The 26,824-nt window shown below is 38.2% G+C and overlaps 1 protein-coding gene across 1 annotated transcript in view; it reads right to left on the reverse strand.

The window, feature by feature from the left end:
* LOC102185449 (transmembrane protease serine 11F) overlaps nucleotides 1-26,824 on the reverse strand; it is a 104,484-nt gene that overhangs the window by 42,921 nt on the left and 34,739 nt on the right. Inside the window, exon 3 of the mRNA XM_018049513.1 lies at nucleotides 7,428-7,579. Within this exon, the coding sequence (XP_017905002.1) occupies nucleotides 7,428-7,579 (152 nt within the window). The remainder of the gene's footprint in view (nucleotides 1-7,427; nucleotides 7,580-26,824) is intronic.

A 26,824-nucleotide genomic window follows, 5' to 3' on the forward strand; every position in this document is an offset into this window, starting at 1 on the left:
ACAAAGGACGGAATGGGAAAAGCCGGCTGCAGACCATCCCCCGCCGGGGACAGGCAGCCAGAGTCGTAAGGACTGGAAAGGGGCAATTGCAAACTCGGAGAGACTTTACTTACCTAACTGCAAGCAAGCTCCTTTGCTAAGACTTCTGGGGGTGCTGGACAGTCACCATCTACCGCACGGGGTGCGCCAGCGGCCCGCCCAGAAAGCTGAGCAGCAGCGGCAGAAAAGGTGAAAAGCCGCGGCGATCACGCTCGCCAAACTCCTGAGATACTCGGACCTGGGAAGGGCACAAAGCGCAGTTCCAGCCGAATCTGTGCCTCTGAGGGCTGCCTGAGCGCCGAACCTGAGCGGCTTGGACCGGGGAAGTGCACGCAGCCTAGGGCCGGCCCCAGACGGTTCCCGGCTGAGCATCCTAGAGCCGGAGCGGTTTGTGCGCCGCGAAAAAGGACAGGTCAAGCCGGGCAGAGATACTGCGTGCACACGACAGTGCTATTTGTTAGCAGCAGCCCCCCTCCCCACAGCGCAACTGTGAGCCTAAAAGGCCAGCAAACAGAAGAAGTTAAACAGAGGGAACCACCTTGGAAGTGATCCCACACGGCCCATTACACCAGAAAGGGCCAGATATTTTTAATATTTATAAAATCATTCCTTTTTTTTTTTTTTTGCTTTTTTTTTCTAACTTTTTTTTAATTGTTAAGTCTTCTAGTTCTCCTCTAATTTTTATTTCTATAACCTATTATTACTATATTTTTTTTGTTTGTTTTTTAAAAAGACTTTTTTTTTTTTTTTTTTTTAAGGCAAACACCATATACAGTCTTTGGATGGTTGTTGATGGCTTTTTTTTTTTTTTGATTGTTTGTTTGTTTGTTTGTTTTTTAATAATTCTTTTTCTTTCTTTTTTTTTTTTTCTTTCTTTCTTCCTTTTTCCTTCTGCTTCTCTCTAATATTGTATCTTTGAAAATCCAACCTCTACTCTAGATTTTTAATCTTTGCTCTTAGGTTTTTGTGGTCAATTTTGTACATTTAAAAACCCAAACTTCACTATCCCAGTTTACCTGAGAGCGAGATTACTGGCTTGACCACTCTCTCCTCCTCTGGACTCTCCTTTTTCTCCACCAGGTGGCCTCTGTCTCTTTTCTCCCCCATCTCTCCTCTATCCAACTCTGTGAATCTCTGTGTGTTCCAGACGGTGGAGAACACCTAAGGAACAGGTTACTGGCAGGATTTGTCTCGCTCCTACTCATTCCTCTCTCTGATCCTCCTGGTCACCTCTGTCTACTTCCTCCCTCTCCTCTTCCCCGTATAACTCTGTAAATACCTCTGAGCGGTCCAGGCTATAGAGCGCACATAAGGAAGTGACTACTGGCTAGCTTGCTCTCTTCTCTTTTGATCTCACCGCATCTCATTCCAGTTACCTCTAACTACCCCCTCCATCTTCTCTTCTCCTTATAACTCAGTGAACCTCTCTGAGTGTCCCTCAATGTGGAGAAACTTTTCATCTTTAACCTAGATGTTTTATCATCGGTGCTGTATAGATGGAGAAGTCTAGAGGCTACTGTAAAAATAAAACTGAAAACCAGAAGCAGGAAGCTTAAATCCAAAGCCTGAAAACATTAGAGAACTCTTGAATTCAGGGAACATTAAGCAATAGGAGCCCATCTAATGCCTTCATACCTACACCGAAACCAAGTTCCACCCAAGGGCCAACAAATTCCAAAACAAGACATACCACGCAAATTCTCCAGCAACACAGGAACACTCCCCTGAGCTTCAATATACAGGCAGCTCAAAATTATCCCAAAACCTTTGATGTCTCGTAACCCATTACGGGTCACTCCATTGCACTCCAGAGAGAAGAAACCCAGCGCCACCCACCAAAACTCCAACACAAGCCTCCCTAACCAGGAAACCTTGACAAGCCACTGATAGAACCCCACCCAAAGTGAGGAAGCTCCATAATAAAGAGAACTCCACAAATTCCCAGAATATAAAAAGGCCACCCCAAACGCAGCAATATAACCAAGATGAAGAGACAGAGGAATACACAGCAGGTAAAGGAACAGGAGAGTTGCCCACAAAACCAAACAAAAGTGGAAGAAGTAGGGAATCTACCGGAGAAGGAATTCCAAATATTGATAGTGAAAATGATCCAAAATCTTGAAATCAAAATGGAATCACAGATAAATAGCCTAGAGACAAGGATTGAGAAGATGCAAGAAAGGTTTAACAAGGACCTAGAAGAAATAAAAAAGAGTCAAAATATAATGAATAATGCAATAAATGAGATCAGAAACACTCTGGAGGCAACAATTAGTAGAATAACGGAGGCAGAAGATAGGATTAGTGAAATAGAAGATAGAAAGGTAGAAATAAATGAATCAGAGAGGAAACAAGAACAACGAATTAAAAGAAATGAGGACAATCTCAGAGACCTCCAGGACAATATGAAACACTCCAACATTCGAATTATAGGAGTCCCAGAAGAAGAAGACAGAAAGAAAGATCATGAGAAAATCCTTGAGGAGATAATAGTTGAAAACTTCCCTAAAATGGGGAAGGAAATAATCACCCAAGTCCAAGAAACACAGAGAGTTCCAAATAGGATAAACCCAAGGCGAAACACCCCAAGACACATATTAATCAAATTAACAAAGATCAAATACAAAGAACAAATATTAAAAGCAGCAAGGGAAAAACAACAAATAACACACAAGGGGATTCCCATTAGGATAACAGCTGATCTTTCAATAGAAACTCTTCAGGCCAGGAGGGAATGGCAAGACATACTTAAAGTGATGAAAGACAATAACCTACAGCCCAGAATACTGTACCCAGCAAGGATCTCATTCAAATATGAAGGAGAAATCAAAAGCTTTACAGACAAGCAAAAGCTGAGAGAATTCAGCACCACCAAACCAGCTCTCCAACAAATTCTAAAGGATATTCTCTAGACAGGAAACACGAAAAGGGTGTATAAACTCGAACCCAAGACAATAAAGTAAATGGTAATGGGATCACACTTATCAATAATTACCTTAAACGTAAATGGGTTGAACGCCCCAACCAAAAGACAAAGACTGGCAGAATGGATACAAAAACAAGACCCCTCTATATGCTGCTTACAAGAGACCCACCTCAAAACAAGGGACACATATAGACTGAAAGTGAAGGGCTGGAAAAAGATATACCACGCAAATAGAGACCAAAAGAAAGCAGGAGTGGCAATACTCATATCCGATAAAATAGACTTTAAAACAAAGGCTGTGAAAAGAGACAAAGAAGGCCACTACATAATGATCAAAGGAACAATCCAAGAAGAAGATATAACAATTATAAATATATATGCCCCCAATATAGGAGCCCCGCAATATGTAAGACAAATGCTAACAAGTATGAAAGGGGAAATCAACAATAACACAATAATAGTGGGAGACTTTAATACCCCACTCACACCTATGGACAGATCAACTAAACAGAAAATTAACAAAGAAACGCAAACTTTAAATGATACATTAGATCAGTTAGACCTAATTGATACCTATAGGACATTTCACCCCAAAACAATGAATTTCACTTTTTTTTCAAGTGCTCATGGAACCTTCTCCAGGATAGATCACATCCTGGGCCATAAATCTAAACTTGATAAATTCAAAAAAATCGAAATCATTCCAAGCATCTTTTCTGACCATAATGCATTAAGATTAGATCTCAATTACAGGAGAAAAACTATTAAAAATTCCAACATATGGAGGTTGAACAACACACTTCTGAATAACCAACAAATCACAGAAGAAATCAAAAAAGAAATCAAAATATGCATAGAAACTAATGAAAATGAAAACACAACAACCCAAAACCTGTGGGACACTATAAAAGCAGTGCTAAGAGGAAAGTTCATAGCAATACAGGCATACCTCAAGAAACAAGAAAAAAGTCAAATAAATAACCTAACTCTGCAACTAAAGCAACTAGAAAAGGAAGAGTTGGAGAACCCCAGAGTTAGTAGGAGGAAAGAAATCTTAAAAATTAGGGCAGAAATAAATGCAAAAGAAACAAAAGAGACCATAGCAAAAATCAACAAAGCCAAAAGCTGGTTCTTTGAAAGGATAAATAAAATTGACAAACCATTAGCCAGACTCATCAAGAAGCAAAGAGAGAAAAATCAAATCAATAAAATTAGAAATGAAAATGGAGAGATCACAACAGACAACACAGAAATACAAAGGATCATAAGAGACTACTATCAGCAGTTGTATGCCAATAAAATGGACAACGTGGAAGAAATGGACAAATTCTTAGAAAAGTACAATTTTCCAAAACTGAACCAGGAAGAAATAGAAAATCTTAACAGACCCATCACAAGCACAGAAATTGAAATGGTAATCAGAAATCTTCCAGCAAACAAAAGCCCAGGTCCAGACGGCTTCACAGCTGAATTCTACCAAAAATTTCGAGAAGAGCTAACACCTATCCTCCTCAAACTCTTCCAGAAAATTGCAGAGGAAGGTAAACTTCCAAACTCATTCTATGAGGCCACCATCACCCTAATACCAAAACCTGACAAAGATGTCACAAAAAAGGAAAACTACAGGCCAATATCACTGATGAACATAGATGCAAAAATCCTCAACAAAATTCTAGCAATCAGAATCCAACAACACATTAAAAAGATCATACACCATGACCAAGTGGGCTTTATCCCAGGGATGCAAGGATTCTTCAATATCCGCAAATCAATCAATGTAATTCACCACATTAACAAATTGAAAAATAAAAACCATATGATTATCTCAATAGATGCAGAGAAGGCCTTTGACAAAATTCAACATCCATTTATGATAAAAACTCTCCAGAAAGCAGGAATAGAAGGAACATACCTCAACATAATAAAAGCTATATATGACAAACCCACAGCAAACATTATCCTCAATGGTGAAAAATTGAAAGCATTTCCCCTAAAGTCAGGAACAAGACAAGGGTGTCCACTTTCACCGCTACTATTCAACATAGTTCTGGAAGTTTTGGCCACAGCAATCAGAGCAGAAAAAGAAATCAAAGGAATCCAAATTGGAAAAGAAGAAGTAAAACTCTCACTGTTTGCAGATGACATGATCCTCTACATGGAAAACCCTAAAGACTCCACCAGAAAATTACTAGAGCTAATCAATGAATATAGTAAAGTTGCAGGATATAAAATCAACACACAGAAATCCCTTGCATTCCTATACACGAATAATGAGAAAGTAGAAAAAGAAATTAAGGAAACAATTCCATTCACCATTGCAACGAAAAGAATAAAATACTTAGGAATATATCTACCTAAAGAAACTAAAGACCTATATATAGAAAACTATAAAACACTGATGAAAGAAATCAAAGAGGACACTAATAGATGGAGAAATATACCATGTTCATGGATCGGAAGAATCAATATAGTGAAAATGAGTATACTACCCAAAGCAATTTACAAATTCAATGCAATCCCTATCAAGCTACCAGCAACATTTTTCACAGAACTAGAACAAATAATTTCAAGATTTGTATGGAAATACAAAAAACCTCGAATAGCCAAAGCAATCTTGAGAAAGAAGAATGGAACTGGAGGAATCAACTTGCCTGACTTCAGGCTCTACTACAAAGCCACAGTCATCAAGACAGTATGGTACTGGCACAAAGACAGACATATAGATCAATGGAACAAAATAGAAAGCCCAGAGATAAATCCACACACATATGGACACCTTATCTTTGACAAAGGAGGCAAGAATATACAATGGAGTAAAGACAATCTCTTTAACAAGTGGTGCTGGGAAAACTGGTCAACCACTTGTAAAAGAATGAAACTAGATCACTTTCTATCACCGTACACAAAAATAAACTCAAAATGGATTAAAGATCTAAATGTAAGATCAGAAACTATAAAACTCCTAGAGGAGAACATAGGCAAAACACTCTCAGACATAAATCACAGCAGGATCCTCTATGATCCACCTCCCAGAATTCTGGAAATAAAAGCAAAAATAAACAAATGGGATCTAATTAAAATTAAAAGCTTCTGTACAACAAAGGAAAATATAAGCAAGGTGAAAAGACAGCCTTCTGAATGGGAGAAAATAATAGCAACTGAAACAACTGACAAACAACTAATCTCAAAAATATACAAGCAACTTCTGCAGCTCAATTCCAGAAAAATAAACGACCCAATCAAAAAATGGGCCAAAGAACTAAGTAGACATTTCTCCAAAGAAGACATACGGATGGCTAAGAAACACATGAAAAGATGCTCAACATCACTCATTATTAGAGAAATGCAAATCAAAACCACAATGAGGTACCACTTCACACCAGTCAGAATGGCTGCGATCCAAAAATCTGCAAGCAATAAATGCTGGAGAGGGTGTGGAGAAAAGGGAACCCTCCTACACTGTTGGTCGGAATGCAAACTAGTACAGCCACTATGGAGAACAGTGTGGAGATTCCTTAAAAAATTGCAAATAGAACTACCTTATGACCCAGCAATCCCACTTCTGGGCATACACACAGAGGAAACCAGAATTGAAAGAGACACATGTACCCCAATGTTCATCGCAGCACTGTTTACAATAGCCAGGACATGGAAACAACCTAGATGTCCATCAGCAGATGAATGGATAAGAAAGCTGTGGTACATATACACAATGGAGTATTACTCAGCCGTTAAAAAGAATTCTTTTGAATCAGTTCTGATGAGATGGGTGAAACTGGAGCCAATTATACAGAGTGAAGTAAGCCAGAAAGAAAAACACCAATACAGTATACTAACACATATATATGGAATTTAGGAAGATGGCAATGACGACCCTGTATGCAAGACAGGAAAAAAGACACAGATGTGTATACCAGACTTTTGGACTCAGAGGGAGAGGGAGAGGGTGGGATGATTTGGGAGAATGGGAATTATAACATGTATACTGTCATGTAAGAATTGAATCGCCAGTCCATGTCTGACGTAGGGTGCAGCATGCTTGGAGCTGGTGCATGGGGATGACCCAGAGAGATGTTGTGGGGAGGGAGGTGGGAGGGGGGTTCATGTTTGGGAACGCATGTAAGAATTAAAGATTTTAAAATTAAAAAAAAAAAAAAAATTTTAAAAAAAATAAATAAATAAATAAAATGAAAAAAAAATAAAGATAATGTTTTCATTCTTTTTAAAAAAATATGTATTTGTTTTTGATTGTCTTCATAATAATGTAAATATATTGCAAGCATCATTGGCTGGAAATATGAAACATAGGACTCAATATTGGGGCAATCTATAATTTAACATCAGTAAAAGATTAATAATTAAAATGCTAATAGCATGCAAATGGAATTTTTATATGACTGAGAATTTCAAGATATTAAGTCATGGAGCACTGAGGCAATAGAAATGTGACCTGTATACTTACCCTCAACAACAAAATGAGTAACAATACCAATGGCAATTCCTATGATTGCTATGATTGCCAATGTGAAAAGAGATAGACTTATAGGGCCCCAGCATTGCTGTCTTCTTTGATATTCAACTTGTGGGTAATCAGCTTGTGAACATTCAAGTGGTCTGTGATAAACAGAAAGAAAAATAGTAAGGTTAAAAAAAAAATTGTAGTACAGTTCTATTCCAAGTCCATGTGTGATAGAATTCTGTGAAAATAGTTTCTACTGCTAATTCACAATAACATACTTAGATTTTGATAGGAACACAAGGTTTTGTTTACCCTCCCCCAGCACCTCAATCCCAGTATGTTTTAATTAAAGCTCTACTGATGTTGACATTGAAGGGAGGGCATCTCCCCTCTACATTTTGTCAAACACGTTGGCAGTTTGAAATTTGGGTGGTGAAGTACAGAGGCTCATGTAATAAAAAGGTAATTTATAGATAACATCTTAATATTTTAAAACAGAAACTTTTAGCAACAAAATTGCATAATAATCTCACTGGTATCTCTTGATTAAAAATAAAAGGTTTTAATGTGTATACTTTTCAATGACCTTAAACTTTTTATTAATTGCTTATTTTAAAAGTAACAACATAATGGAGAAAAGATAGTCTCTTCAATAATTGGATGCTGGGAAAACTGGACAACCATGTATAAAAGAATGAAATTAGAACACTTCCTAACACCACACACAAAGATAAACTTGAAATGGATTAAAGACCTAAAAGAAGACCAGAAACTAGAAGACTCTTAGAGGAAAATAGAGGCAGAACACCCTTTGACATAAATCAGGGCAAGATCTTCTATGACCCACCTCCTAGAGTAATGGAAATAAAAACAAAACATAAACAAACAAGACAAATTAAAACCTTTTGCACAGTAAAAGAAACCACACATAAGATGAAAATACAGCCCTCAGAATGGGAGAAAATAATTGCAAATGAAGCAGTTGACAAAACATACAAGCAGTAGATACAACTCAATATCAGGAAAAAAAAAAAAAAGGCAGCCCAATCAAAAAATTGAAGAAGACCTAAACAGACATTTCTCCAAAGAACTCATCTGGATAGCTAATAAACAGGTGAAAAGATGTATAACATCACTAATTATTAAAGAAATGCAAATCAAAACTACAATGAGGTACCACCTCACACTGGTAGGAATGGCCATCATCAAGTATCTACAAACAATAAATGCTGGAGAGAGTATGGATAAAAGGAAACCCTCTTGCACTGTTGGTGGGAATATAAAGTTACATAGCCACTATTGAGAATAGTATGGAGATCCCTTAACAGAAAACCAGGAATAAAACTACCATATGATCCAGCAATCCCACTACTAGGCATATACCCTGAGGAAACCTAAATTTGAAAAGATACATGTACCCCAATGTTCATTGCAGCACTATTTACAATAGTCAGGACATGGAAGAAGCCCGAGATGTTCATCAACAGATGAATGGATGAGAAAATGTGGTACATATATACAATGGAATATTACAAGGAAAGAAATTGAGTCAGTTTTAGTAAAGTGGGTGAATGTAGAGCCTGTTATACAGAGTGAAGCAAATCAGAAAGAGAAAAACAAATATCGTATATTAATGCACATATATGAAATCTAGAAAATAATACTGATGAGCTTATTTGTAGGGCAGCAACAGAGACACTGACATAAACAGACTTGTGGACACAGTGCAGGAAGGAATGGGTAGGATGAATTGAGAGAGTAGTGTTGAAACATATACATTACCATATGTAAAATAGCCAGTGGGAATTTGCTCTTTGGTTCAGGGAGTTCAATCCCATGCTCTGTGACAACCTAGAGGGATGTGATGGGGTGGGAGGTGGGAGGGAGGTGGAAGGGGGCAAGACATATGTATCCCTATGGTTGACTCATGTTAATATATGGCAGAAACCAACAAAACCTTGCAAAGCAGTCATCCTCCAATTAAAATAAAATTTTTTTTTAAAGAGTAACAACATTGCTCTTGAAGTTCTGACTACAGTTCTTCCCATTTTTATTAGTGAAACCACAAATTGCAAGTTATACTTGATAAGATTTCAGTCCCTATGGAAACTCATTTCCATTTTACACTTGTTGTTGTTGCTCAGTCACTAAGTTGTGTCTGACTCTTTGTAACCCCATGGACCACAGCATGCCAGGCCTTGCTTTCCTTCAATATCTCCCAGAGTTTGATCAGACTCATGACCCTTGAGATGGTGATGCCATCCACCAATCTCATCCTCTGTTGCTCCCCTCTTCTGCCCTCAATCTTTCCCAGCATCTGGATCTTTTCCAGTGAGTCAGCTCTTTACATCAGGTGGCCAAAGTATTGGAGTTTCAACATCCTTCAGTGTCAGACTTTATTTTTTTGGGCTCCAAAATCACTGCAGATGGTGACTGCAGCCATGAAATTAAAAGACGCTTACTCCTTGGAAGAAAAGTTATGACCAACCTAGACACTATATTCAAAAGCAGAGACATTACTTTGCCGACTAAGGTCTGTCTAGTCAAGGCTATGGTTTTTCCAGTGGTCATGTATGGATGTGAGAGTTGGACTGTGAAGAAAGCTGAGCACCGAAGAATTGATGAGTTTGAACTGTGGCGTTGGGGAAGACTCTTGAGAGTCCCTTGGACTGCAAGGAGATCCAACCTGTCCATTCTGAAGGAGATCAGCCCTGGGATTTCTTTGGAAGGAATGATGCTAAAGCTGAAACTCCAATACTTTGGCCACCTCATGCGAAAAGTTGACTCATTGGAAAAGACTCTGATGGTTGGAGGGATTGGGGGCAGGAGAAGAAGGGGATGAAAGAGGGTGAGATGGCTGGATAGCATCACGGACTCAATGGACATGAGTCTGAGTGAACTCCGGGAGTTGGTGATGAACAGGGAGGCCTGGCATGCTGTGATTCATGGGGTTGCAAAGAGTCAGACACGACTGAGCGACTGAACTAAACTGAATGAAAATTCCGGGTTGATTTTTCTTTAGAATTGACAGGTTTGATCTCCTTACTGTCCAAGGAACTCTTATGAGTCTTCAGCATCACAATTCAAAAGCATCAATTCTTTGGCACTCAGCCTTCTTTATGGTCCAACTCTCACATCTGTACATCACTATTGGAAAAACCATAACTTTGACTATATGGACTTTTGTCAGCAAAGTGATGTCTCTGCTTTTTAATATGGTGTCTAAGTTTGTCATAGATTTCCTTCCAAGGAGCAAGCGCCTTTTAATTTTGTGGCTGCTGTCAACCTCTGCAGTTATTTTGGAGCCCAAGAAAATAAAATCTGTCATTGCTTCCACATTTTCCCCTTCTATTTGTTGTGAAGTGATAGTACCAGATTCCATGAGCTTAGTATTTTGAATGTGGAGTTTTAAGCCAGATTTCACTCTCGTCTTTCACCCTCATCAAGAGTCTCTTTAGTTCCTCTTTGCTTTCTGCAAAGTGAAAGTTAGTCACACAGTTGTGTCTAACTCTTTGAAAACCCATGGACTGTAGCCTACCTGGCTCCTTTGTCCATGGAATTCTCCAGGAAAAACTACTGGAGTGGGTTGTCATTTCCTTCTCTGATTTCTGCCCTTAGAGTGGTATAATCTGCAAATGTGGTGTTGTTGATATTTCTCTCAGCATTTTTGATTCTGGGTTTCCCTAATGACACAGTTGGTAAAGAATCTGCCTGCAATGCAGGAGACTCAGGTTTGATCCTTGGGTTGGGAAGATCCCCTCAAGAAGGAAATGGTAACCTAAACTAATACTCTTGCCTGGAGCATTCCATGGACAGAGGAGACAGACAGGCTACAGTCCATGGGATGGCAAAGAGTCGGACATGACTGTGCGACTAACTTTCATTTTTCCACTTCCAACCTTGATGGCAGCTTGTGATTCATCCAGCCCAAAATTTCATATGATGTTCTCTGCATAGATGTTAAACAAGCAGGGTGAAAATATACAATCTTGATGTATGCCATTCTCAATTTTGAACTGGTCAGTTCCATGTCCAGTTTCAATTATTGCTACTTGACTGGCATACAGGTTTCTCAGGAGACAGACAAGGTGGTCTGGTATTCCCATCTAAGAATTTTCCAATTTGCTGTGATCCACACAGTCAAGGGCTTTCCCACAGTCAATAAAGCAGGAGTAAATGTTTTTCTGGAATTCTCTTGCTTTCTCTATGATCCAATGAATGTTGACAATTTGATCTCTTGTTCCTCTGCCTTTTCTAAATCCAGATTGCACATTTCGAAGTTCTCCGTTGATTAGACTGAAGGATTTTGAACATCATCTTGTTGACATCTGAAGTGAGCACAACTGTGTGCTAGCTTGAATACTCTTTGGCATTTCCCTTCTTTGGGATTGGAATGAACACTGACGTTTTTCTAGTCCTATGGCCACTGCTGTTTTCCAAATTTGCTGACACATTGAGTGCAACAGTTTAACTGCATTATATTTTAGGATTTGAAATAGCTCAGCTAGAATTCCATCACCTCCACTAGCTTTGTTCATAGTAATGTTTCTTAACATGTGTACACCCATGGCGGATTCATGTTGATGTATGGCAAAACCAATACAATATTGTAAAGTAATTAGCCTCCAATTAAATAAATTTATATTAAAAAGAAAAGACCCACTTGGCTTCACACTCCAGGATATCTGACTCTAGGTGAGTGACCACACCATCATGGCTATATGAGACATTAAGATCTTCTTTGTATAGTTCTTCTGTGTATTTTTGCCACATCTTCTTAATATCTCCTGCTTCTCTGAGGTCATTACCATTTCTAACCTTCTTCATGCCCATCCTTGCACGAAATGTTCTCTTTTTTATCTCAGATTTTCTTGAATATATCTCTAGTCTTTCCCATTCTGTTTTTTTCCATCTAATTCTTTGCACTGTTCACTAAGAAGGCTTTCTTATCTCTCCTTGCTATTCTCTGGTACTCTACATTCGGTTGGGTATATCTTTTCCTTTCTCCCTTGCCTTTCACATTTCCTCTTTTCTGGGTATTTGTAAAGCCTTCTCAAAAAATCTCTTTACCTCCTTACATTTCTTTTCCTTTGAGATGTTTTTGGACACCACTTACTGTACAGTGCTACAAACCTCCATCTATAGTTCTTCAGGGACTCTGTCTAGCAGACCTAATCCCTTGAATCTATTCCTCACCTCCACCGTATAATCATAAGGGATTTGATTTAGGTCATACCTGAAGGGCCTAGTGATTTCCCCTACTTTCTTCAATTTAAGTCTGAATTTTGCAATAAAAAGTTCATGATCTATGCCGCAGTTAGCTCCAGGCCTTGTTTTTTGCTGAGTGTATACAGCTTCAGTCTCTTTGGTTGCAAAGAACATAATCAGTCTGATTTCAGTATTGACCATCTGGAGATGTCCGTGTGTAGAGTTGTTTTGTGGGTTATTGGAAAATGCTGTTTGCTATGCCCAATGTATTCTTTTGACAAAACTCTTAGCTTTTGCCCTGTCTCATTTTGTCTCTTACCTATCCCAACTCATGTATTACCTGTCCACCCAAAATACCTTAAGTAATTTAAATTATCTTTCTCCAACTTGAGAACTGGCATTTATTTGCTTTATGTTCTGAATCCCCAAATAGGATTCAATATTTAATATTTTACAAGTGAGATATTTTGGAGCAGTTTTTATGTTTTTAATTTTATCTTAAAAATTCTATCTTAATTTATTTGAACTTAAATCCTTTAAATGAGATGATCTTGAGAACATTCTTGAAATTATTCTAGAGCCCAAGAAGTATAAAAATTTTAAAATATGTATTTAGGATGCTCATATTATAAATGAGGACATAGACATAGAAACAAGTAATCAATAGACAGTATGAACTATGCCAAAAGAAAATTTAGTACAAGAAGAGAAAGCAGCCTCTTAGAGTGCTGTGTCAGGGAGTTTTATCAAGAAAGAAACATGTTTAAAACTTTGATAAAAGTTGTCCAGGAATAAGAGAGAAGAAAGGAACAGAGGCAAAAAATAGTATGTGCAAAAAATAAAAACAAAAAACACTAGGGAGGTAAAACAGCATTTTGCAATAATAATTATACTGGGAAAATACATACATAAAATAAGAATTTTGCCCTTAAACAATTATGTCTTCCAAAGTATATCCATGATGGCAGGTCTTTCACAGCATTACTGTACTCAAAAGAGGACATGGTAAAGCTGGAGGGTTGAACCAGCTCATGAGGGGTCTTATAACCCAAAGTAAAGAGCTTGAAATTTACTCTGTTGAAGGTGAGGTGACAAACCAATAAAAGTTTTAGTTAGGCTGAGAATTTAGAATAATTTCAGAGGTATGAATGAAATTTACAGCAAGAGTGCAGATGGAAAGACCAGTTTAGATGTCATTTTGAAGGTCCAGGAGAAAGGGCAATGGCTTGTACTAAGGCTGAGGCAGTAAGTAGGGTGGAGAGGAGAAAATGGATTTTGCTCTAGTCCTTGAGCTTTGTTGATTTCTTAGCTGTCAGACAAAGAAAAGATTAATGGCTCCCTTGTTTCCATGATAGTGCCTCCAGGCAAGATGAGGAAAATTAAATGAAGAGAAAGTGTTTCCAATGTAGACATAAATATTGTTAATAATGAGCAGTGTGTGTTCCTCATATTTGGTCTCAAATGGGAAGTATCCAGTTTGCATCTTCTCTTTGACTCATTTTATTTTAATTTTGTCACAAACACCTGTTTGTACGACTCTAATAAAAGTAACTATTAAAGTTGATATCACACAGCCCGGAAACAAAAAAAATAAAGTTACTTTCTGTCTCCACATAAGTAATATATTCCTTCTCATTCATAACTGAAATCTCCAGCTCCAAAATCTATAACATTAAGTATTCTCAATTGTTTAGTTATAGATATTTTGTTTGCTGCAATTTAAAAAAATTCTCACTTCCTTTTCCTGTAAGTTTTGTCAGTTTGGTTTTAGTACTCTGGGCCCTTCAGAAAACAAGAAATGACAAAAGTCATATTTATGGGGATGTTATTAATCACGATAGTATATCATGATAACTCTATCTTATGAAGGAGATTTTTTTACCATGGCCATATTTAATTTTTTTTCTTTTTTTTCCAGTTTTTTTTTGTGCTCTTTATTATTTATTTATTATTATTATTTTTTTTTTACTTTACAATACTATATTGGTTTTGCCATACATTGACATGAATCCGCCACAGGTGTACATGAGTTCCCAATCCTGAACCCCCCTCCTGCCACCCTCCCCATATTTAATTTTAAAATGAATTTTGTTTGGTAATCAGCTATTCTCAGTCTGTTACAGCTGGAATATAAACTTTTTGTCTCATGTGGAAGCCTAAATTTTAACCAAATACTCATTTCCATGTTTTGAAGTAGAGCTGGAGGGAGCATTATGCAGACACCAGATAATTATAAAGGAAGTGCTTTATCCTAATAGAGAAAAATAAAGTGGTAAAAAACAAACAAAGCATTCAGGAAATTTAAATAGGTTTATTAGCTAGACTGTTGTGAAATGTTTGTATGAGCATAATATACAAAATGCATTCAAGGCAATTTTAAGTGTGAAATGAACTTTGAGAACTTGGCTATGATAAATCGGATTTTTTAAAAATGTATAACTGGTTCAAACTTTGAAAAAATATTGCTTTATTTTAGTTACTTATATTCCCTTTACATCATTCCCATATGTTTATTCTGATTTGTAGATTACAATTATTTACTCATCGAATGTGATTCAGACAATAATGGGAACTTTTTACTGCTTTTAATAGTGCCTAGTATTTGATCTGTTTAAAAGAGAATTAAGCCTAAGTTTGTCCTTTTAAAGAAATGCATTAAAATGAACAAAATACAGGAACTAAAGTCTTTTGGTAAATAGAAATAAATAGAAATAAAACTTGAGTGGTTACACAGATGAAGTATGTATGGAAATAGCACTAGAAAAAGTAGGACATTCAGCATCAGAAATCTAAGGTTCAAGTCTTTGGTCGTATATTGATCCTTTTATGTTGATGCTCTGATTCTAAGAATCCCTTGTCTATCAAATTAGAGTGATGATATCTTCCCCCCCCCCATTTTAATGTGGTTGTGTTTTAAGAAAGTATATATGAGACATTTCCTAATTCTGAAGAACTATATGAACAGAAATTGTCAGAAACCAGAAGCGTGAGAAAAGTGAAAGTGAAGTGGCTCAGTCGTGTCTGACTCTTTGAGACCCGTGGACTGTAGCCTACCACGCTACTCCGTCCATGGGCTTCTCCAGGCAAAAATACTGGAGTGGGTTGCAACGTCTCCAGGGGAGCTTACCGACCCAGGGATCCAACCCGCGTCTTCCACATTGCAGGCAGACGCTTTACCCTCTGAGCCGCAATAATCAGTTCAGTTCAGTCCAGTTGCTCAGTCGTGTCCGACTCTTTGCGACCCCAGGAATCACAGCACGCCAGGCCTCCCTGTCCATCACCAACCCCCAGAGATCGCTCAGACCCACGTCCATCTAGTCAGTGATGCCATCCAGCCATCTCATCCTTTGTCATCCCCTTCTCCTGCTGCCCCCAATCCCTCTCAGCATCAGAGTCTTTTCCAATGAGTCAACTCTTTGCATGAGGTGGCCAAAGTGCTGGAGTTTCAGCCTTAGCACCATTCCTTCCAAAGAAATCCCAGGGCTGATCTCCTTCAGAATGGACTGGTTGGATCTCCTTGCAGTCCAAGGGACTCTCAAGAGTCTTCTCCAACACCACAGTTCAAAAGCACCAATTCTTCAGCACTCAGCTTTCTTCACAGTCCAACTCTCACATCCATACATGACCACTGGAAAAACCATAGCCTTGACTAGACAGACCTTTGTTGGCAAAGTAATGTCTCTGCTTTTCAATATGCTATCTAGGTTGGTCATAACTTTTCTTCCAAGGAGTAAGCATCTTTTAATTTCATGGCTGCAGTAATAGATTACTCTAATACTCTGCATCTAATGCTAATAATACCTAGCATAATTCCTGACATAAATGTCACTGCTCTTGGATGAATGAATGAATGATGAATGAAAGAATTTCAGTCTAGGTCCTACATCCAGAAAAATTACTTACATATAAAAGCTAAACAATTCTAAAATGTGTTATTATCAATACTTACCAAACAATTATATCACAAACACTATGTTTTAGGCACTAATCATTATTGAATACACAGTAAATAAAATGAAAACACATTAACCTTGCTGTCATAGTGTTTGTAGTCTAGAAGAGAGGAAAGATAAAACTAGTAAGCATAGAGATCCTTAAAAGTTGGGATAAGAGCTTAGGAGAAGTTCAATAAGATATCTGTGGTTGAAAATAAGATTTTATAGATTAGGTTGGGAGAGAGGGTGTACTTGAAAAAAGTAATGGAGTCCTCTGTGTGAACGTCATCTTAATGCTGGGATGAAGTGTGAGGAGAATGTGTAGGATTGTTGCAAGTCTTTCAGGCAGATAGAACGTGTGTGAAGAGCTTGCATTAGAAAATAATTTGGGTGTTTGGAATTGGTAATTAAAAAATATTATGAATAAGAAATTATAAACCAATGAACATTTCTTGGCTTTAAATATTGCTAATATTAATTGAAACATTTTGGTTTCTTTAGCATAAGAAATTTATTCTTTATTACTGCAGAGATAGCTCCTATTTGTATTGCTTCTTTTTCTAAGCATATGCTGCTATTTCATTCCTATGACTTACTCACAGACTAAGAGAGGTATGTTAAAAAAAGTCAGTCTTAAAACACCTTCCTCTCTAAACAGTCTCACAAATGTTTTGATCAAGATAGCAAATATAAAACCTATGACTGCCTCCTCCAAAATGCAGCTGTGTAGATTAGAAATTAAGCCTAAGAGTTATATCCTTTTTTAGAGACAGTTTCTTTAATGATAAGTGCAATAATCATACTTAAATAAACAGGTGAGAGAATTTGCCCCTTCCCAATCACTACTTGCAATGAGCTCTGTAATTAGTATATCAAAAATAGCTGATAATTGGACATATGACAAATAATTATTGAGAGGCCTACAACTAGTTCAGTCTTGAAATTTTAAGTTTGTTTAAGCAATTGAAACAGATGCTTTCCCAGTTTCCTTTACAGAACTTTTCTTAAAATGGAGACTTTTAAGAAAAATTTGATTGGGGTTCTAACTAGTTTAAATAGCATTGTGCAGAAATGGGCACAGTGCTATTTATATATTTCATTATATATTACATTAAATAACATGGATCTCATGCCTTGCAGTTGATCCTCATTGCTTATCTATTTTACATATAGTAGTTTATATCTTTTAATAATAATATACTCCTAACCTGTCACTCCTTCCTTCTCCCCTTTGGTAGTATAAGTTTTTTTTCTTGTATGTCAAAACAACTAAGCAGATAGGACTTTTTTATGTTAGGCGCACAGGGGCAATTGTTGTATGAGTAAGACATATCCCCAGTTTCTCAAGCCTCAACATGCTATGCTGTGCTCAGTCACCAAGTCGTGTCTGACTCTTTGCGATTCCATTGACTATATAGCCTGCCAGGCTCCTCTGTCCATGGGATTTTCCAGGTAAGAATATTGGAGTGAGTTGTCATCTCCTTCTCCAGGGGATCTTCTGGACCCAGGGATCCAACCAACCCATGTCTCCTAAATTGGCAGGCAGATTCTTTACCACTGAGCTACCATAGAATAAGTTATTCAAAAGTCAGTGAGATATGCAACTATGTTTATGAGTCATAGTATTTTGCATCTAAAGAGCAATGAGTTACAAATAAGTCATGACAAAGAAGATGCGTAAAATAACCTATTAGTGGATTGTACAAATCACAGGAGAACACTCATGATAAGAGAGGTTGCTCCAAGCAAGAGTAAAATATCCTTAACCACAGAACATCACTATCAGATATTCTCTGGGTGACATAACTGAAGATTCAGATGACAAAGGATTACTTTAAAATTTATATTCAGGATTTATTTTCTGCCTTTTTTCCTTGATACAACTTCAGTCACTAATTTGAGACACTTCATAGCATGTGGTTTGGCACAGTACTATGTGCCCCTTTTTAAACTTAATCCCTTAGTGCTTTAGTTTATTCAGTTATAAAATTGAAATTTGAGCCAATTCATTATTTGAACCAGCTTGTTACTGACATATCATTATTGGCACTACTTTCCCCATTTCTAGACTTCACAATACAGTTGGTGTGTTGCGTGCTCAAGTGCACATGTATGTGTTTGATTTTCTAAGATTATTTCACCAGAGGCATTACTACATTGTTGAATAATTGTGTATTGGTTTAGCATTGATGGACTATTTCTCAGCTTCTCTGAACTCATTGTACATATTGCTTTCCAGGGTAATATATATGTGAGACATACACATATATATATATACTTATATTAAAAATAATATATATATGAGACATATTAAACATATAATATATATATATCACACATAAATCATGTTTAACTTTTTTATAATAGACATACTTCAGATCTATGTACTACAGTACTTTATGGATTCAGATGCAAAGCTTCTCGGAAGCTTTGTAAACTTGGGTATTATCAATATCTACTGTCTCTAAACTCCAATTAGATTAGAAGGTTTCCCAGTCCTTTTCTCTCTCACAGTCTTGCTATGAGTATTAAGTTCATGGTAAAGGTCCTAAAACTATTTGTTAATAATAAGACAATTGGCTTATTCATGTTAAACATGTCAGGTGTTCCTAGGCAAAACTTTGGTAGTACTGAACTTGGAACATACCCAGAGCCACGTGACACACGATCAGGTCAGTAGGGTTGTCACATGCCCTTTCATTATACTTAATTCAATTCTATTTAAGAACCTTTTATTACGTGCCTAATATATTCCAAGCACTGTGTGGGGATACACAAATGTAAAAACAAAACAAGGGCACAGACTTAGTATTCAAGGGGCTTATGGTAGAGTAGAAAGACATAATAAAATCAACAGAGTGTCATAGGAAAATAATAGATCTACCAAGTATTGTAATAAGGAACAGAGAATTGACTAATAAAAGTTGTTTGGGAAAAGTATAGAAATAGATACAGGTAAGACTTCTCAGATAATATGACAGTTGGGTCAACCCTTGAGGGCTACAGGAAGTTCTTCAGCATGTGATACAGGTTAAACATATCCTGCCCATTTTACTCCTTGCTTACAGGCAGAACAAATTCTCATGATCATATTCTCATTATTCTTTTAAAACAGAAATATGACCATAGAATTTATTTGGAAGTCAAAGAAAACTACGCACACACACACCAACTGTATTGTAAAGTCTAGAAATGGGGAAAGTAGTGCCAATAATGATATGTCAGTAACAAGCTGGTTCAAATAATGAATTGGCTCAAATTTCAATTTTATAACTGAATAAACTAAAGCACTAAGGGATTAAGTTTAAAAAGGGGCACATAGTACTGTACCAAACCACATGCTATGAAGTGTCTCAAATTAGTGACCACTACTACTGAAAAGAAAATTTGATGAAACTGACAAAAGAGAACAATTCACAGAAGGTGAGAAGTGGGAAGAGTTTAAGAAAATCTGGGGAAACATTTTGATAGTTTAAACAGTCTAATTTACTTCAGCTATGAAAGTGCAGTTCTCTTTGGAAGATTTCTTTCTATGGGAGGACTGTTAATAACACTGGAAAACATGTCAGAAACATTGGCAAAATGATGTGTAGTTAAAAACAGGAGCTGATTGGATTGCTGCACCACTTAAATGATCCAGATATCTAGGTAGTGATGACACTGGCATTTTCATGACAAGGCAAAATCTGTCTCAGACTTCATAAAAATTCCAAAGACAGAAGTCACAAATCAAAGGGTGATGGAAAGAAATGTCTTTGGTTTTGTCCAAAAGACACATGTCATATTCTGTAAATGTCATGGTAATAAGTGACTTCAGAAGCTCGAGGAGCTGGCAAAATGGGGAGAAACTGGGGGAATTTCAAGTATGAGTTAGTCATCAAAATTAACTTCCCCACCAGCCAGATATGACTGGCTTGACAAGCAATGGAGGAGGGCAAAGTTGCAGAGTGTGGGCAGAAATTGCATAGCATCGTAACCCTTTGCTGCAATGTGTGCTCTGTATATGGGGGGAAGGGAGGAGGAGGCAGGATGCTAGTCTTATTAAGTCCTATTTATATAGTACAAAACAGTATAAAAGCATGTGAGATATGTCAGGATATCACAAAAATGTCATATGTTTTACAAAAATTCCTTAAAATAAATGTTTAAGACCTATAAATTCTAGAGCCAGCCTAAGATCTATTCCCCTTTATATCTGACCTTCAAAATCATGATTGCCATCTTATCAGCACCCAGAAGCCACCTCCTCCCATGCTATAATATCAGCAAGTTCAGTCCTACCTCTGAAAGCAGCTACATAAACAATATTTACTAATTTAATTTAATTGCTTATGCTACAAATATGAGCGATATTTCTATGGTTTCCCTGTGTCCTTCAAAGATATGCCAGAGAATACATAAACTGAGGTGGGAATTCAGTCCTGCTCCTGCCAGGGATGACGGTGGGAGCCCAGAGTGCCTTTTTCTTGCCTGAAAATGGGCAGCAATGGGAGGCCAGGAGCTGAGCAGTCTGAAGGGGCAGAGATAATTCAGAGACGGTTGTTAGAAGTCTGAGAGTGTAACTGCAGGAGTGCATCTGTGTTCTTTGCCCCGTGCCAGGAGTCGGAAACAGTTACTACAAAAATTGCCTTAGAATGATCACATTTTTCACCTCAAGAAGACTTATGGCTGCTATAACTATCAAGCACACTGCACCCTTTGATTTTATTCATTAACTCACCACATTTTCATTGAGTATTGACTTATTTCAGACACTATTTTAGATAGTAGGGATATAGTAGAACTGAGGATATCTTCTCTGCCTTCATGTCTCCAGGTGGGAAGGACAGACAGTGAGCAATAAATAAATCTACTCATAAATGGAAAGTGCGCGGTAAGAGGATAGTGAATGAACAGGGATGCAGAGGGACTAAACAGGTTAGTGGAGACATCTCGGCAGAAGTAACATCTAAGTGGAGATATGAACAAGTGCAGGATGGAATCATTCAGATATCAGGGGAGAAAGTATTGCAAGCAAAGGAAATGGTAAGTTCAAGTGTTTTGAAGTGAGGGAGACTTGGGGTATTTGCAGAAGAGCCATAGTGTCAATAAGGCCACTGGGCAGTGAACATGGAGAAGCAGGGGGAAAGATGAGGTTGAAGAGGGTCTTGGTGCCAGTTTATACTCTCTCAGGCCATAAGGAACCCTTTATGTTATTCTGAATAAGAAAGAAAGACATTATAGAATATTGTCAGTGGAGTGTCATGATTGTTTCAAAGAATCACTGTGTGAAGAATACTCTGATGGGGGCTAGGGGTAACATGAGGGTAGAAACAGGGAAACTGGTTAGGGGACTACCATAGTGGTTCATGGGACACGTGATGGTGGCTAGGACTGAGATATTAGCAGTGAGGAGATCAGAATTTATAATTAGATTCAGAATGTATTTTGAAAGAAGAGCTGACAGAATGCTGACGACCTGGTCATAGAATGTGAAAGAAAGAGGTTAGGAATATTGCAACACATTTTTGCCTGGGGAACAAAACATTTTGCAGGCCATGAGACCTCTTTCTCAAAGTAATGCTTATCTAGAACTCTGATGTGTAACACCAATTTTAAACAGAGCTGTTTCTGGGATGCAGAGGGCATACAGAACTCTCAGTCAGTTCAGTCACTCAGTCGTGTCTGACTCTTTGTGACCCCATGAATTGCAGCACACGAGGCCTCCCTGTCCATCACCAACTCCTGGAGTTTACCCAAACTCATGTCCATCCAGTCGGTGACCAACCAGACATTTCATCCTCTGTCTTCCCCTTCTCCTCCTGCCCTCAGTCTTTCCCAGCATCAAGGTCTTTCCAATGAGTCAACTCTTTGCATGAGGTGGCCAAAGTATTAAAGTTTCAGCATCAGCATCAGCATCAGTCCTTCCAAGGAAATCCCAGGGCTGGTCTCCTTTAGAATGGACTGGTTGGATCTCCTTGCAGTTCAAGAGACTCTCAAGAGTATTCTCCAACATCACAGTTCAAACGTATCAATTCTTCGGTGCTCAGCCTTCTTCACAGTTCAACTCTCACATCTATACATGACCATTGGAAAAACCATAGCCTTAACTAGACGGACCTTTGTTGGTAAAGTAATGTCTCTGCTTTTGAATATACTATCTAGGTTGGTCATAACTTTCCTTCCAAGGAGTAAGCATCTTTTAATTTCATGGCTGCAATCACCATCTGCAGTGATTTTGGAGCCCCCCAAAATAAAGTCTGACACTGTTTCCACTGTTTCCCCATCTATTTCCCATGAAGTGATGGGACCAGATGCCATGATCTTAGTTTTCTGAATGTTGAGCTTTAAGCCAACATTTTCACTCTCCTCTTTCACTTTCATCAAGAGACTTTTTAGTTCCTCTTCATTTTCTGCCATAAGGGTGGAGTCATCTGCATATCTGAGGTTATTGATATTTCTCCCGGCAATCTTGATTCCAGCTTGTGCTTTATCCAGCCCAGCATTTCTCATGATGTACTCTGCACATAAGTTAAATAAGCAGGGTAACAATATACAGCCTTGATGTACTCCTTTTCCCATTTGGAACCAGTCTGTTGTTCCATATCCAGTTCTAAACGCTGCTCCCTGACCTGCATACAGATTTCTCAAGAGGCAGGTCAGGTGGTCTAGTATTCCCATCTCTTTCAGAATTTTCCACAGTTTATTGTGATCCACACAGTCAAAGGCTTTGGCATAGTCAATAAAGCAGAAATAGATATTTTTCTGGAACTCTCTTGCTTTTTTCCATGATCCAGCGGATGTTGGCAATTTGATCTCTGGTTCCTCTGCCTTTTCTAAAATCAGCTTGAACATCTGAAAGTTCATGGTTCATGTACTGCCGAAGCCTGGCTTGGAGAATTTTGAGCATTACTTTACTAGCGTGTGAGATGAGTGCATATATGGATGCGAGAGTTGGACTGTGAAGAAAGCTGAGTGCCGAAGAATTGATGCTTTTGAACTGTTGTGTCGGAGAAGACTCTTGAGAGTCCCTTGCACTGCAAGGAGATCCAACCAGTCCATTCTGAAGGAGATCAGCCCTGGGTGTTCTTTGGAAGGAATGATGCTAAAGCTGAAGCTCCAGTACTTTGGCCACCTCATGCAAAAAGTTGACTCGTTGGAAAAGACTCTGATGCTGGGAGGGATTGGGGGCTGGAGGAAAAGGGGATGACAGAGGTTGAGATGTCTGGATGGCATCACCGACTTGATGGACATGAGTTTGAGTGAACTCCGGGAGTTGGTGATGGACGGGAGGCCTGGCGTGCTGCGACTGATGGGGTCGCAAAGAGTCGGACACGACTGAGTGAATGAACTGAACTGAACTGAACTGAACTGAAATAAATGCAATTGTGCAGTAGCTTGAGCATTCTTTGGCATTGCCTTTCTTTGGGATTGGAATGAAAACTGACCTTTTGCCAGTCCTGTGACCGCTGCTGAGTTTTCCAGATTTGCTGGCATATTTAGTGCAGCACTTTCACAGCATCATCTTTCAGGATCTTAAAGAGCTCAACTGGAATTCCATCACCTCCACTAGCTTTGTTCATAGTGATGCTTCCTAAGGCCCACTTGACGTCACATTCCAGGATGTCTGGCTCTCAGTAAGTGATCATGCCATCGTGATTATCTGGGTCATGAAGATCTCTTTTGTACAGTTCTTCTGTGTATTCTTGCCACCTCTTCTTAATATCTTCTGCTTCTGTTGGGTCCATACCATTTCTGTTCTTTATCAAGACCATCTTTGCATGAAATATTCCCTTGGTATCTCCAATTTGTTGACGAGATCTCTGGTCTTTCCCATTCTGTTGTTTTCCTCTATTTCTTTGCATTGGTCACTGAGGAAGGCTTTCTTATCTCTCCTTGCTATTCTTTGGAACTCTGCATTCAAATGGGAATATCTTTCCTTTTCTCCTTTGCTTTTCACTTCTCTTCTTTTCACAGCTATTTGTAAGGCCTCCCCAGACAGCCATTTTACTTTTTTGCATTTCTTTTCCATGGAGATGGTCTTGATCCCTGTCTCCTGTACAGTGTCACAAACCTCATTCCACAGTTCATCAGGCACTCTATCTATCAGATCTAGGCCCTTAAATCTATTTCTCACTTCCATTGTATAATCAATTTAAGTCTGAATTTGACAATAAGGAGTTCATGATCTGAGCCACAGTCAGCTCCCAGTCTTGTTTTTGCTGACTATATAGAGCTTCTCCATCCTTGGCTGCAAAGAATAAAATGAATCTGATTTCGGTGTTGACTATCTGGTGATGTCCATGTGTAGAGTCTTCTCTTGTGTTGTTGGAAGAGTGTGTTTGCTATGACCAGTGCATTTTCTTGGCAAAACTCTTATTAGCCTTTGCCCTGCTTCATTCTGTATTCCAAGGCCAAATTTGCCTGTTACCCCAGGTGTTTCTTTACTTCCTACTTTTGCATTCCAGTCCCCTATAACGAAAAGGACATCTTTTTTGTGTGTGTTAGTTCTAAAAGTTCTTGTACGTCTTCATAGAACCATTCAACTTCAGCTTTTTCAGCATTACTGGTTGGGGCATAGGCTTGGATTACTGTGATATTGAATGGTTTGCCTTGGAAACAAACAGAGATCATTCTGTTGTTTTTGAGATTGCATCCAAGTACTGCATTTCAGACTCTTTTTTGACCATGATGGCTACTCCCCTTCTTGTAAGGGATTCCTGCCCACAGTAGTAGATATAATGGTACAGAACTCTACCAGTACCTAATTTCCCCACTGAGGCACAGGTGTAGGAGCTAACTTCTGACTTTCATCATGACACAGAATTTTTTTAATGTAACCCTAGAGGTCCCATACGATGGAGTCCTTGGCAGCCTGATCTGTCACACAGCCCCTTCTCATCTCTAACATCTAAGTCTACAGCCTTTGCCTGCCGTAAACCTAGAGGACACCTTATCACTTTTAAAGTGTCCCTCTCTACCATCTTTCCAATGTATGAAAATCCTGGGCAGGCTTTGACCTGTAAGAAAGGAACCAGCAAGGTGAGCAGTAGATATAAACATGAGCCATGTATTCCCTCCCTGTCCCAGGGCCTCAGAAGAGGAAGGAAAGTCTGGGATCTAGAGAAGTCATCTTTAGTAGAGGGACCTGCTTCCTGAGACTGGTTGCAGATACACATATATTTTTAAGTCTGGGAGCAGGGATATGAAGATGCCTTTCTTGATTTTCCCCAGGAATCCATATGAAAGCTTAGAATTCATAGTTGAGCATAACTTATAATGAATCTGCTCAGTCAACAATGCCACAGTGTCCTGTATTATATCACTACTATGCTGTACAGTCATCCAGCATATTCTTGAAACACTTCCTCCTTACTTTTCTGAGGAAATTTCTTTCACCTTTGAATAAACTGATGGTGATTTTTAGAAATGCATCCATAAACTTTATATCCATTATGCTGGTTATATTTCCTTAGGATCACGCAAAATGGATCTAACCCTTCTGTCACATGCGATTCATTCAACAAGTTCTCACTGAGCACCTACTGTGTGCCTAGCACAGTTACATACACTGGGGTATTTGCTGATGAATAAATCTAGGTACTTGTTGTGACATAAAATCAGGTGAACTTTTCCAGTTCTTTCTACCAGTGGGCCAAATCTTTTTACTGCTTTGGGAAAACAATGAGACATGTTAAGAAAGTATTTCTCATCATCTCTCAGTACCTGAGAAATGTTAATAGGAATTGTATAGCAGGTGAATAGAAATGATGAAAGCAGAGCTCCCAGAGAATTTTGTAAGCACACTTTTTTCATTCAGTATCTTTTTGTCTTTGTTTTAAAAATCAACCAAGTGATGCTTCTCAAAATTAAAAACAGAGAACCAAGAGTTTACGTTTGGATAAAGTCATATGTTAATTTGACTAGGTAACACAATGGAAAGGAGGATGAGTTAGCTAAGGGTCTTTTGAAATACAAAAGACAAGAAATTTTGTGAAGGCTCTATGATCAACTTTATTTATATAAAGTGTGACCAATATTTTTCAAACCTTTAAGATCACTCTTAGATGACTTTCTCTTTGGGCAATATTATTAAATATTTGGGCAATATTATTAAAATATTACCAGGAAACCCTGTTTGATTACTTTGAAATAGGTGAAGTGAATCCATCAGATAACTATTGATATTCACATGAGAATTTAAATATGACTATTCTTGGTACTAAAGACATGTAAATATCCAAGGTTAAGGTAAATAAGATACACTTCTCCATGGGC

This window comes from Capra hircus, chromosome 6 (genome assembly GCF_001704415.2).
Source record: "Capra hircus breed San Clemente chromosome 6, ASM170441v1, whole genome shotgun sequence".
In the NCBI taxonomy this organism is placed as follows: Eukaryota; Metazoa; Chordata; class Mammalia; order Artiodactyla; family Bovidae; genus Capra; species Capra hircus.